This window comes from Rhinolophus sinicus, linkage group LG05, assembly GCF_036562045.2.
Source record: "Rhinolophus sinicus isolate RSC01 linkage group LG05, ASM3656204v1, whole genome shotgun sequence".
Lineage (NCBI taxonomy): Eukaryota > Metazoa > Chordata > Mammalia > Chiroptera > Rhinolophidae > Rhinolophus > Rhinolophus sinicus.
The window spans coordinates 182,497,824-182,511,388 of NC_133755.1; the positions used below are offsets into that span (position 1 = coordinate 182,497,824).

Genomic DNA, 13,565 nt, shown 5'->3' on the forward strand with positions numbered 1-13,565 from the left:
TTTTGGGATTGTCCGGGTGAGAGGTGGTGGTGGACGTGCTGAGAAACAGGTGTGTGGAGGTCCAGGAGGACGAGCTGGGGAGTGTGAGAGAAAACAGCACATTCCCGTCTGCAGGTGGAGAAACAGAAGGGGGCCACTCCCTGGACTGAGCTGAGCAGTGGGAAGAAGGCGGGGCCCCGGCGGGGGTGGGGTGGGGGCAGCGCTCACTTCCCACCCATTACCTCCGAGAAGACTATGGAAAGGTGAACAAGTCTGGGCCTGAGGGAGGGTCTGGTGCCAGGTACCCAGTAGGGACTCATCAGTGTTAGTGCGGAAACGCTGGGGCGCAGGAGGAGGTGGGAAGGGGCTGAGAGAACTGCTAGTGGCCCCCTTGGAGCAGGGGGCGGGCTGGGTGAGCAGCACGTTGCCTTGAGCCCATGACCAGAGGTCCAGTCGGAATGGTGGCAGGTGAGGGGGTGGGTCTTAAAGGAGTACAGTGGGTTCAAGAAAGAACGATGGAGAGGTTTGTGGGTGGTGAAGACTCTTCTGATGACTTGATTGTAAAGGGGTGCCGAGGAATGGGGTGAAGGCTGGAGGGCGGGGTGTGGAGTTCAGAACCGCAGAGTGGGAAAAATAACAGCACGTGTGCATGTTGATGAGAAAATCTGGTTTTGGAGAGGGAAAGGTAGCCATGTCAAGAGTGAGGGCCCCTGGAGTGCTGCGCGTGGTGCCTGGTGCAGAACCCAGTCCCCAGGGGGACGCTGGAGAGTGGGTGTGGAGGCTGGCGGGCGGATTTGATGGTGGGAGCCGCGGGTGTTCTCGTGGGTCACAGTGAAGGACAGAGGAGGGCTGGAGGTGTGAGGTCGGCAGGAGGCAGGAGGCCGCTGGGTGAGCAGGTGCAGGGAGTGGGCTGGGGCGCTGGGCAGTGCCAGATGCCACCTGAGGCTGTGACCGAAGGCGGGTGCAGCCGGCGTGGCTTCCAGGCGCTGTCTGGTCTCATGTCACGGTGTTGTGGCCTGTGCCAGCTGAGTCCTACGTTGGCCGTTGTGGACATTCCTGGGCCGTGGAAGCGGCTTCTGGTAGGATCGCAGACAGTGGAGGTCGAACAGTTTAAGTGTAAGGTGTTCAATAGAATCCTAGAGACCGGCGAGCTGACACCTCCCCGCCGCCCGCTGCCCTGCCGCCGCGCTCCTGAGCCTCGGTACCCGGGCCGCCTCTCCACTGGCACTACCTGTTGTTCTGCACATTCTTCATCTCCCTGCCACTGTGTGCAGATACGATCTGTTTAAGTTCTACTGTTCTAGTGCAGAGCCTAAGAGGACCGTTTAACTGTACACTTGTTTCTTGTTAGGAGAAGTGAACCTAGTAAGCGAGTCGGAAGTCTGGCATCGCTCTCTGACGCACCCCCCCTAAAAAGTGGACTCAGCTCTCTTACGGGAGCCCCCTCATTGAAAGACTCTGAAAGTGAGTGCCGGCTCCCTAGATGTGTGACTGAAGACGTGGACGTTGAATACTGATGTTATTTTTCTCTCTAATGAATTAAGTAGTATGTGATCATTGTTTTTGTTTTTTCCAGAAAAAAATTGTATTAAATCTTAAAAATAGCTCATAATTTTACCGCTCAGAGATTGTTCCTGTTACTATTGTGTCCTGTTTCTTCATTTCTTTTTAATATAGTCTGTATTCTGCTTTTCCTGTGCCATCAAAATATGTACTTGTAGGAAAATGATTTTTTGGCTGCCTGTCATAATAGATATGTAATTTTCAAGCCCTCTTCCTTATTGGACATTTAGACGGACTTGAATAGGATTTAAATTGAATTAATTTTTAAATGTTTGTTTTCTGATTTATGTGCCACCACAGCAGTCATCACAGGGTGTGAGAAAAGGCTGCTGCCTTCAGGGGTTGGACCTGGCACAGCTTTCTGTGCAGCAAACAGAGGGAGTGTTAGCTATGTCCACGTGGAAGGGCCGTGCTACTGTCCAGAGCGTGACAGGACCAGGGGTTTAGAAACATGGAGATATGTAGATGAACTTGTATGCACATCGTAGTAAGTATAGGATTTAATCGGCAGTGTTTACAGCATAAATGTGCCTCTTCTGAGAACATTCTCTAAAAAGCAGATCTTTATTAGGAAATTAGAGAGTGATTCTGCATAACTGCAGTCCTTACTAACCTTTTTTTTTTTAAACACTTCTTCCTCCCCCCCCCCCCTTTTTTTAATTTTATTGGGGAAGGGGAACAGTGTGTACTTCCAGGACTTTTTTTTTTTTCCCCAAGTCAAGTTGTTATCCTTTCAGTCTTAGTTGTGGAGGGCGCAGCTCAGCTCCAGGTCCAGTTGCCATTGCTAGTTGCAGGGGGCAGAGCCCACCATCCCTTGCGGGAGTCGAACCAGCAACCTTGTGGTTGAGAGGACGCGTTCCAACCAACTGAGCCATCTGGGAGGCAGCTCAGCTCAAGGTGCCGTGTTCAATCTTAGTTGCAGGGGGCGCTGCCCACCATCCCTTGCGGGACTCGAGGAATCAAACTGGTAACCTTGTGGTTGAGAGCCCAGTGGCCCATGTGGGAATCGAACTGGCAGCCTTTGGAGTTAGGAGCACGGAGCTCCAACCGCCTGAGCCACCGGGCCAGTCCCTTACTAACGTTTTTGTGTTCCGTGATAGAACTGGAGGATACTCCAGGACACGCACAAGAGATGGCTTGTGGCGTCTCTTACCGTCTAGTGAACTAGGCATGTATCTGAATATGGCCCACTGCAGTTTCCCTCTCATGCTTCTTTCCCATGGCTATTGTCACCTTCAGTAAAGGAATGCAGAATGTCATGATCGAGTCCCTCTCAACACTGATTAGGGAAGAATGACTTAGAGAGCACATTGCAAATGAAGGACTGGGCGGCCGCGTGGCTCAGTTGGTTAGAGCGCAGTGCTCATAACACCCAGGTCGCTGGTTTGAGTCCCACATGGGCCGGTGAGCTGCACCCTCCACAACTAGATAGAAAACAAAGACGACCTGGAGCTGATGGGTCCTGGAAAAACACACTGTTCCTCAATATTCCCCAATGAAAAATAAAAGAAAACTAAGGACTGAAGAAATAAAACCAGTGAAAGGAGGTCAGTTAGGTAAATGAAATAGAGTTTGAATTGAAGCAAAGTTTAGAGGTTCAAACGAAAATGAATGAGAATCGCTGTAGTCCAAGAATTCGTACCCAGTGGGGCTTTAAAAGAAAGAAGGTGGTATCTTGACAGTTGGGCAAAAAGTTACTTGGATGGTCAGGTTCCAGTAAAGAATAGTATTATGTGTGGCTGAAAAAGGGATGTTTCTGTTGTAAAGAAACCCTGTTTTGTAAACACTAGTTGATGTGTTTTAGAGAGTGTTGTATTCTAGATGTTGATGTAATGTGGATATTCTTTCCTGTTCACAGGTAAAAGAGGAAACACAGTTCTGAAAGATCTGAAATTGGTCAATGACAAAATGGGATCCCTGGGATTAGGTAACGAGATTTCTAATTTTCGTGCCGATTGCTTGAAGATGATTCTTTTTTAGAGTAACATTTTAAATGAAGTGACTTGGTCGGCCTGCAGCGCGCACCTCCTGAGCACACGTTTGCATGGTTTTTATGTCCAGGCTCACTCCGTGTGCCCGGCGTGGACATAGTGGCAGCCATGCAGACTGTCCTCATGGAGGTTTGTTCTCGTAGGGCAGATGGGCAGCGGACGGCTGCTGCAGACACACTGAGTGGTGGCAGAGTCAGGGTGCACTGCTGTGAAAACGGGGAGTGGGGTGACGATCCAAGCCAGGCATTCCGGGACAGCCCCTCCTAGGAAGTGATGTCTCTGCCGAGACCTGATGGGTAAGGGAGGAGGGAGGAGATGGTGATTCAGGCTGGGGCTGGACCGTTTGTGCAAAGGCAGAGGCGCCCCTGGGTGCCTGCAGGCCCTTGGGAGTTGGTCTAAGGGAGGAGCCAGATGGGTGCCCGGAAGCACGGGGATGTGGGGTGCAGCTCTGTTATGTGGCGCCGCACACTGTCCTGCAGAAGCCAGAGCCCCTGTGGACCCTAGAGCCTTGGGCCACTTGTGGAGAACGGGGTTCGCATCCGGGTTTCTGTCTGTGCACAGCTGCAGATGCTACGACAGGCATATTTTAGGCATGCTTTACTCAGTCGCTGACCAGAGGAAGCAGACAGCTCAGCTGGTTCTCGCTGGCCATTTTCTTCCTGTCTGGGGATGTGAAGTGTGTGTGTGAAACAGCGTTAGGCTCTCCCTGGTCTCAGGACTCGCTCGCACGTGGCGGCGCTGGGGCACGTGCCACAGGCAGGTTGGCAAAAGGGATGTGTAGCCCCTGGGCTCTGTACCCCTGTGATTGCAGGCGTCTGAGTGGGACAGCTCCGAGAAGTGCCCTTCCCTCTTCTGGAGGGACATTCTAGAGAGTGGCATAGATTTAAGTAACACCGCAGATGTGGCATTAATTGTTTAGTACGGTAGGTGGGCAAACTGAGCTGTTTCCTCGTCTGTGAAGCGGGACTAATAACAGCTACCTCGAGGGAGGGAGGGAGGGGCTGTACGTGCCGTGCAGTGCCGAGCAGGGCAGGTGAGTGCCTAGTAAATGCTGGTTCCCTCTTGTTCCCTTGTTCCCGTTGGCAGCCATTGCCACAGAGCAGGTGTTCCCTGAGCTGCTGGACTCTGTTCACCGGTGACCTGGACTCGTGGGAACTGCCGAGTTGCCAGTTGCTGGCTGGCCAGCGAGGGGCTGCTCCCCTCTTGTTCCTTCCCCATTTTCACTTAGACACTCTCTTCCACAGCCTCAGGTACGCGTCTGCTCCAGGCTCGGTTCCATTGGACAGCCACCTGCCTGTCACCTCTGGGTTTTGTGTGTCTCCCCTTTGAACGGCTCACTCTTGCCGAGCCCTCGCTTCCCCCGACTGCTCTGTTCCCCCCGTCTGTGGTTGGGGAGGAGCTGCTGAGAATTGTCCTCGGTGATACCCCCTCAGCGGGGCTTCTGCCGCCTCCGAAGGGGCTGTGGGGTACGGAGGCTGTCTGAGCTTCACCCCGCTCCCTGCTGGAGCCTGGGCAGGCTTGGGGCTGGCAGTTTGGCTGGTCACACAGGTGAGACTCACCATTCCCAGGCTGGGTGTCTGGTCACCAAACCAGACATTAGGATTCAGGGTAAATAAGGTTTTATTCAGTTTTGTTTGTTGGTATTGCAACAGTATTGTTTTGTGTTTGTTTTAACTTTCATTGTAAATATACGTTATTCTCACTGTTGTAATAATATGTGAATGTTAATGGCCCAGCCTAGGATGATGACGCTAGTGATTTCCCTGGCACTGTGCCAAGACACGGTGTTATCTCAGTTCTTATTCCACGCGGCAGGTTTTGTTATCACCTCCATTTTTACAGGTGAAGCACTTGGGTTACGTTAGTTACCTGAGATGCGCTGCTTTTAGAACCCGGATGTAGCACTGACCCTGAACCAACCGCGTGCTTCATGGCGCAGACATGATGTCGTGGGAAGTCAGCTCTGGGTCCCAAAGAAACAATTGACACACAGAACGTTAGAGCACAACTTGCTCTAGTTTGGTAGAAGATACTAGCCACAGGCATCCATGTTTGGATAGGCTCTTCACATGTTTAAAGCACAAATCGGCAAACTTTCTGTAAAGGGCCACGTAGTAGACCTTCAGGCTTTGTGGGCTACCTGTGGTCTCTGCTGCATAGCCTTTGTTTTTCTTTAAACCATCCTTGAAAAATATAAGAGCCATTCTTAGCTTGCAGGCTGTACAAAAACAGGTTGTTAGCTGGACGTGGCCTGCAGGCCGCACTTACGTGCTGTGTCTGGAGCCCATAGGTAACGGAGTCAGTGTCAGGGTGTGCTCCCCACACTTACTCGGGGCCTGTTGGGTCTCTGCATGGCTGCAAGAGCTGGAAGGTGGGGTTCGCTTAGCTCTTCGTCCGCACTGCAGCTCTGCTGTGCCCACCGTCTTGGCTGAGCTTTCGCTTCTGTCTGCACTGGAGTTCACATGAGGACACTGCGACTGGTCTTGGATGCTGCCCCCCGGCTCTCGTAGTGGCCGCTGCTGTGCTGTGTCGTGACATTTGCACACCAGCCACCTGTGTGGCTTGTTTGATCAGACGGTTTCCACCCCCGTTGTGTCCCACGTTTGGCGTGATGGGTCTGTTTTCTGTTGAGCATCGTACACCCCTAACCGTTGAGTCCATGAGTTGTGTTGGCTGCGGATGCAGACGGGCTGTTTATCCCAGAGGGGAAAGCCACCTGGAAACTGCCCACCTGCTGCCTGTTGTCAGCGACTTCTGGTTCGTGTCGCAGTGACTGGGGAGCAGTAGCTGTGATTCTTGTTTCTTTCGTTTCCTCCATTGCCCTCCCGTCCCGTGCCGTCCGCCCCCTCCAGCCTGCAGGACACTTCCCTCCCCACCCCTTAGCCCCGTCGCCTGGCCTGGGCCTCGCAGTGGTGGCCTTCAGCTTCCCTGAGCCATTTCTTCCTGCAGTGGTGGGCAGTCTGTGGAAAGGAGAAATCAGACCTCGCTTACCTGTTCTCTGTCACTCCTGCCTCCCCCCATTTGGGCTGAAGTCCTGATCGTGACCTTCCGGCACTACATGTGCTGCTCTCTCTCCTCGTCTTTCCCCACCCCACCCCCAAATCCATGATTCTGTGCTTACACTGGCTTCCTCTCTTTTCCAAACCACCACCCATCCCCCATCGGGGCTTTTGCACGTGTGTCTTCTAGGAGCACCGTCCCCGGGAATGTGTGCGTTGCTGCCTTCTTAGGTTTCCTGTCAGCGGCCACCCCCGGCGTCTGGTCTGTGCAGCTGCTGGCTGCCCCTTCCTTCTGCTGGACTGTGGGCTCTGTGAGATCCGAGCCGTCGCCTCTCTCACCGCTGTACCTCGGGGCCCTGAGAGTCCCTCGTGTGCCACGGGCGAATGAACTCTCCATGCCTCTGATGGGGAGAGGCGGCTCGGCTGGCCTGGCTGCCCACCCTCGGCGGTGCCCATGACGTAGGGATGGCCCGGCGTGACAGGGCTTCGTAGGACGCGGGCACCCACACCGGAGCTGCCTCTCCGTGGTCTGCGCCCTGCTGGGTGACATATGACCCCACGTGTCTTCCCCGCACCGGTCATCCCGGTTTAACACGGCTCTCACGGCCCCTGAGTCTTTGCTTTGAGGTTGGCAGCCCTGTGTGCTCCACCATCGATGTCTCAGAGGACCTGGCGGGAGTGACAGGTGATGTGACCGTCCCAGGCTCCCGTGGTGCACTGCAGATGCGAGCAGCCGGCTTGTTAATCGGCAGCCGTCCCCCATCCCGTCATGTCCCTTTAGGAAATGCTGCGTGTTAGCACTACACACCCTGCGCGTGGGTGGGTGTGCCACGCCTAGAGCTGAGGCCACCTGCCTGCCCGCAGCTCGCGACCTCTTCAGGGCCGGGTCCAGGACTTGAACCCAGTTCTGTCTGAGTGAAGGTGCTCGCGCGTGCTGTGCTCTGCTGCTCCTCACACCTCGGGGCCCGTTTTAATTTTAGAGCCGGGCTGAGTGAAGGCTTCCGCAGTTCAGACGGGAGCCCCTGGGGCTGGCTGTGTCCCACCTCGTCAAATCCTGGGTGTGATACCAAATGGCGTTGTAAATGGGAAACACACAACATGCTTCAGGTTTGGAGCACTTGGAGTAAAAGGCTAGATATTAACTGTATTTGATGATAGGGTATAACATTTTATTATTTCTTAGGTAGTTTATTTTGTCCTTTGCTGTCATGCTACATGTGGTAAAAGTATTATCTCTGACCTTTGAGACTTCTTTTTTAATGACGCAATATAATTCAGTGATGTAGTTTTTTTGGAAGAAAATGTATTTAATTGTAGATAAATCGTGAGGTGTGTTTGTATAAATGTAACGTGTGTCTTTTTCCTAAACTCAGGGACTGGAGAAGGTGATGACTACGTTGATGACTTTAACAGGTAAGAAGAACAGTTGGCAGCAAAGATAGAGACTAAAAACATCCGTGGGCACAGGAAGTAGCACAACATTACGCTGGTGCTTATTTTAGTGTATTTAACTTCTTGTTTTCATTCATTGAAACTGAGTAAAAGATGGTGGTTAATCCAGAATTATACATTGGACTTTGAAGCATGTTTTTGATTTTATGTTAGCGTGTGAATGTCCATCTACGCTATGTTCAGGAAACTTGATAAGAATAGATAAGAAATGACACTGAGGAAGTGACTCTGAAGTCAGTCAGAAGCAGCTGAGTCACATGTGACAGGTACTTTCTCCTCTCATCTGTCTCTGGTGGGAGTGGTCCTCGTTCGGCTTAAAAGATTGCCTTCTCACGTTATTGTTCTGCTTCAGATGACATTTCGTAACATTTTGTTTCAGACAACATTTTTACATACTCGTACATAATCTGCGTTGGCTGATGATTAATTTGGAGGCAGTATCTCCTGTGGGTATGATTAGAAATTATAGAATCTGAGAATTTTATATGATTGACTGGTTTTTTCCCCTCCCAAAATTGGGAATTTATGCTTATTTTTTAACAGTGATTTATTATGCAGTTGTTTTGAGAAGATGGCATGTCATAGTAGATGAAATCATGGAAGTCTGCGTTTGCTTCTGTCATGTGGTGGTGATCAGTGTCACCGTTATGAAGCTTCTTTTCTCCTCTGTCACATTGACTTCCTGCTGCCTTTGCTAAGTTATTTTAAGGGTCAAGTGAGAGAACGTGTGTGCAATTAATGATATGTAATCTTTCATTATATATTTTAAGGATTAAAATAAATATTTGAAAGGTTGAAGAATGGTAGTTACTCTTTAAGTGTTAATATTTAGAATTCTTTTTTTTCTTTTGCACCTGAAATTAGTACCAGCCATCGCTCAGAAAAGAGTGAGCTAAGTATTGGTGAAGAGATCGAGGAAGACCTCTCCGTGGAGCTAGACGACGCCAATCCCAGTGACAAAGTAGGGTGGTGTGCGTTTCCCATGCAGTGCTGCCTTGATTTACTGTAAAGCTTCAGGAATTTACACAAATGAGGAAAAATAGAGTTGAAAATTGTGAAAAGTTTATGACAGAGTTACCTGATCCAAGTCTAAAAAGAATGCCTTTACTGAATAATGTAAGATTGTTTTCAGTTGTCACTTAGTTAGGTGGCTGATCAGGTGCTTCTGAAACGTGTGTGTATTGTCACTGGGCCATCCCTGCGATGGCTTCAGGTGGGCCGCGTGGGTCAGCACTGCAGTGGTGTAGACCGTCGGTATGCAAGAGGTCATTTTCAGAGAAGTCGGCACCAAAATCTGGTGTGTGTGTGAGCCCTGTGTGTGTGAGCCCTGTGTGTGTGTGTGTGGGGGGGTGCAGCTGCGACTGAACGCAGTGTTGGTGAGCTCTGGGCTTCAGGTCGGGCGTGAGACACCCCGGGGAGATAAGACAGCTAGCACAGAATCAGAGCATAAAATGAGGGGTCTGTGCTGGAGACCCGAATTGGACCTGTTGGGCGGAGAGAGAATGCACTTCTGAGATGTGTGTTAGATGGGAGAGGGGAGGTAGCATTTGAGGGACGCTGATGGGTGCCCACAGGATGCTGGACCCTGGGCGTGGTTCTTACTCTTATGAGTTGTTTTCTTAGGCAAGCCTTTACCCTTTGGTCCTTTGTTTCTGTCCTCGTGATGTGGAAGTTTTAATGCCTGCCTCATGGGATTGTTTGGAAGTTAAGTGATATATGTGAAGTGCCTGCTCTAATTCCTGACATACGGGCTTATACTTTCTTTCTCTTGCCTTTTCACGTTATGTTATCCTTAAGAGGCCTAAAACTTTTGCATTAAAGTAACCAAAAGAACTACAGAAGGATTATTTTAACAATCAGTTTTCTTGTTTACGTTGAGTTCAACTGTTAGCTTAGCCTTTTGGTCTGACCACAAATTTCAAACTAGGAAGAAGGTGAGGAAACGGACTTTTGAGTGTGAAGCAGTTTGTAGCGTGTCAGATAACGTTTAAAGTACAGCAGGATGTTTTAAAACTGACTTACGACTCTGCTTGCACCTGACACTAATCTTTTCCTCTGAACCCCAAAGCTTGACGACCTGACGCAGGACCTGACTGCGTCCCAGCTCAGCGACGTCGCGGATTACCTGGAAGATGTGGCGCACACCTGAGGAAGGGAGGACAGACGGAAGGGAGGACGGACGGAAGGGAGGACTCTCATCCACGGAGACAAAGGGTCCAACCAGTTCCGTTTTGTTTTTAACAGACAATCACTCTGCTGGAATGTCTGCTCCCTATTGGTGCCTTGTTTCAAAAAGACTGCAGATATTTTTAAAAATTAACTTTTCATTATACTAAACAAGGTACTTCCTGTTTGAGCCCACGTGGGGAAGATTTACTGTTCTTAATTTGGTTCACCAACACGTCTGAGGAAATTGGTTACACTCAAACTCATGACCAGGAGCGAGCCCACGAAAATCCCAGGATTGAAAGCGTCATGAAAGGTGTCAATAAAGCTGTAGGTCCCCACAACTCTACGTGTGTGTGTGGGTTCAGCCATCTGGAGTCAGCGTGTCTGAGGTCCTGTGGTTCTACAGGCAGCTGGCAAGGTGGCTGGTGGTACTGAAGCCTGTCACTAAGTTAAGTGTGATGTGGCAGCTTTATTTTGTATTTCCTTCCATTTGGAAGGTTTGTTAGACCATGAAGGTTCTATTCAAACTCTCCTGTGTGTGCTGCCTAATTTTGCTCCTTTTTAAAAAAATGTAGAGGTGGTGAAGACTGTTAATGAACGCACTTGTCACTGGCAGCATTTGCGCTTGCTGCCTCTGTCTGTGTGAGGTGCTTCAGTCCTAGGTCATCGTCGTCATCGTGGCTCTAATTTATTATTCGTAGATGCCTAGAAATGTTAAATACCAAAATGCATCTGAAACCAATAAGCAGTGCTTTTCTTTCAGGTCTGGGAGTTGATTATATTAAAATCCAGATTGGACTGTAGCAGTAGCAATGGCCTAAGACCATCTCCGGATTGGCAAGCTGTCTACACTGCACGTAGTCTCATCGTAACCTTTTAAAATGGAGTCAGCAGTGGCGTTTCAGGCAGTCTTGTTTACACTGTCCATCGTGCTATTTATTTATGTAGGTTACTGCCATTTGTGGCACTGATGTACTGAAAAGAACAGTCTGAAGGGATGCATGCGTATAAATGTAAGTAAAGCTGTGAGTGTGTGTGAAATTTTGTACTTTTTGTTTCAATTAAATGGTGGCTTTTTGTTAAAAGTCAGCAAATTATACCTAATTCACTGATTTTAGAAGGTGAGCCGACTTTTTGGTTTGTGTAATGCCAGTTTTCATTCCTATTAGCCTCACCATCACCAGAGTATTTGCTGGGCCCTGTTATGTAAAGGGAGGAGCAGAGTCATATAACATTAGAATCTGAACCTAGAAAATTGAAGTGAAACTGAGCCGTAAACACCGAGAGGAAGCAGGGCAAAACGGGCTGCCAGCCTGCCCTTCGTCGGTGGGCCTGGAGCTCAGTCTTGAGCTTTCTGTGTTTATGTGTGTGAACAGCACTATGTGAAGATGCAATCTGTTGCTAAAAGTCCCCCAATATGCTCGTTACAAAATGCATTTCCTTGGATGTCATCTCTGTCCAGTCACTTCCTGTAAAACATTATAGTTCTCTTTTGGCCCTCTGGAATCGGTGTCAAATGTGTGATTTATTTTTGATATTATTTGATAGGAGCTAGATTTCAGTGAAACGATTTGAAACTATAATAGGAGGTAGCTTTTTAAATTTGTGAAAAACTTTTGAATAGTAGCATCTAAAATTTGTCATTTTTCTGTTACCCAGAGAATCTGACCTTTTGATAATATCTGGAAGGATGGGGAGAAAAATGCCAAATATGAAACTTCCTTTGTCATCAGCACTGCATACATCTGATGGAATAATTTTAAATAACTTAAAATTCAGCTGTGAACATGTCTTATTTCCATGTGTTTTCCTCGATTAAATAGATTTTGAGTGTGATTAGTGTTTCCTTTGTGTTAAGAAATATACATAACAGTATGGAGATTCCTCAAAAAAAAAAAACACAGTAGAACTACCATATGACTCAGCAATTCCACTTCTGGGTATTTTCCGAAGTAACTAGAAAAGATATACGCACCCCTATATTCATTGCAGCGTTATTTACAATAGCCAAGATACGGAAGCAACCTAAATGCCCATCAATAAACGAATGGATCAAGAAGATGTAGTAGATACAATGGAACATTACTTTGCCATAAAAAAGAATGAAATGTTATCATTGACATGGATGGACCTAGAGGGTATTAGGCTAAGTGAGATAAGTCAGGCAGAGAAAGACAAATACCATGTGATCTCACTTATATGTGGAATCTAAAGAACAGAATAAGGAAAACAAACAGACTCATAGATACGGAGAACAGAGGGTCTCCATATGGGAGGGGGTTGGGGACAGGGTGAAAAAGGTGAAGGGATTAAGCAGTACAACTTGGTAGTCACAAAACAGTCCTGGGGATGTAAAGTACAGCACAGGGAATATAGTCAGTAATAACGGTGATAACTATGTATGGTGCCAGGTGGGTACTAGGCTAGTCAGGGGGTCACTTGGTAAATTACATAGATGTCTAACCACAATGCTGTACACCTGAAATTAATATAAAACAAGATTGAATATCGACTGTAATTGAAAAAAAATCTGTAGAAAAAAAGTTCTCAAAAAATTAAAAATGACATACTGAAACGTTAACCCATGAAATGCATTCTTATGGTAAAACTTGTATTTTACAGAGGAGTTTTCAAGTGCTAGTCTCACTTTATGCCGGTAACTAATAGTGAGGAGGAAGCTCCCGCCCTGGATTCTGTGCTGTGCCAGTAACCAGGCGTCGGGTCCCTGTCCCGGCCCCTTCCTGCCCTGCCCAGCGCAGCACAGCGCCTGCCTGTGAACTCATCTGGCCGCCTGTCCCCAGACCTGGGCCAGGCTGGCTTGTCACCACCTCGTCCTCGGAGAAGTTCCAGCTTGCCCCTCAGTCGCGTTTCCCTTTATCCCTGCATTTTACTCCCCTCGCCAATCTGAAACAGGCCTGTCTGTTGCCCACAAGCCCCATCAGAGCAGGGGCATTTTAAACCACCGTGTCCCCGGTGCCTGGGAGAGCACTCGGCCCATAGCATGTGCTCAGTAAGGCTCTCGGGATGCACACGAGCCCTTTAAGCTTTGACAAGACAAGGGGGCCTGGTAAATGTAGTTTCTGGGGGGCCAGCTGTCCTTTCCTTTCCCTGGAAGAGGTTGGGCTCCCGGTGTAGTAAAGGCTCTCATTATAATGGACAGCAGGTCCCTGGCTGCCCCTTCCACCACGACGAGGTGGGACATTGCTGTCAAAGGAAGTGGCTTGGTGTGGATGCCGCACAGGAGAGAAGCAGAGCGGGTCCTAAGTAGCTGACTGACCCCTCTGGACAAGGAAGGGGGGCAAGCAGAGAAGGGCCACACTGTCCAGACAGAACTACCCACCGAGCGAAGTGGGGCGTCCAGCTGGCTAGGATCACACCGAGTTGCCCAGGCCCTTTGGATATAGTCTATACT

General features: G+C 49.1%; 1 protein-coding gene across 8 annotated transcripts in view; it reads left to right on the forward strand.

Annotated features, from left to right (window-relative positions):
- Nucleotides 1–11,989, forward strand: part of CEP43 (centrosomal protein 43) — a 30,688-nt gene extending 18,699 nt beyond the window's left edge. For 7 of the 8 annotated variants that reach the window (XM_019712399.2, XM_019712403.2, XM_074333825.1 and 4 more), the window contains 5 exons: nt 1,331–1,443; nt 3,401–3,469; nt 7,906–7,945; nt 8,849–8,945; nt 10,053–11,989. In XM_019712399.2, the coding sequence (XP_019567958.1) occupies nt 1,331–1,443; nt 3,401–3,469; nt 7,906–7,945; nt 8,849–8,945; nt 10,053–10,133 (400 nt within the window). In that variant the 3' untranslated portion in view covers nt 10,134–11,989. Of the gene's footprint in view, nt 1–1,330; nt 1,444–3,400; nt 3,470–7,905; nt 7,946–8,848; nt 8,956–10,052 lie in introns of all 8 variants that reach the window. The other variant, XM_019712402.2, reaches the window with a different exon arrangement.
- The last annotated feature ends 1,576 nt before the right edge of the window (nt 11,990–13,565 follow it).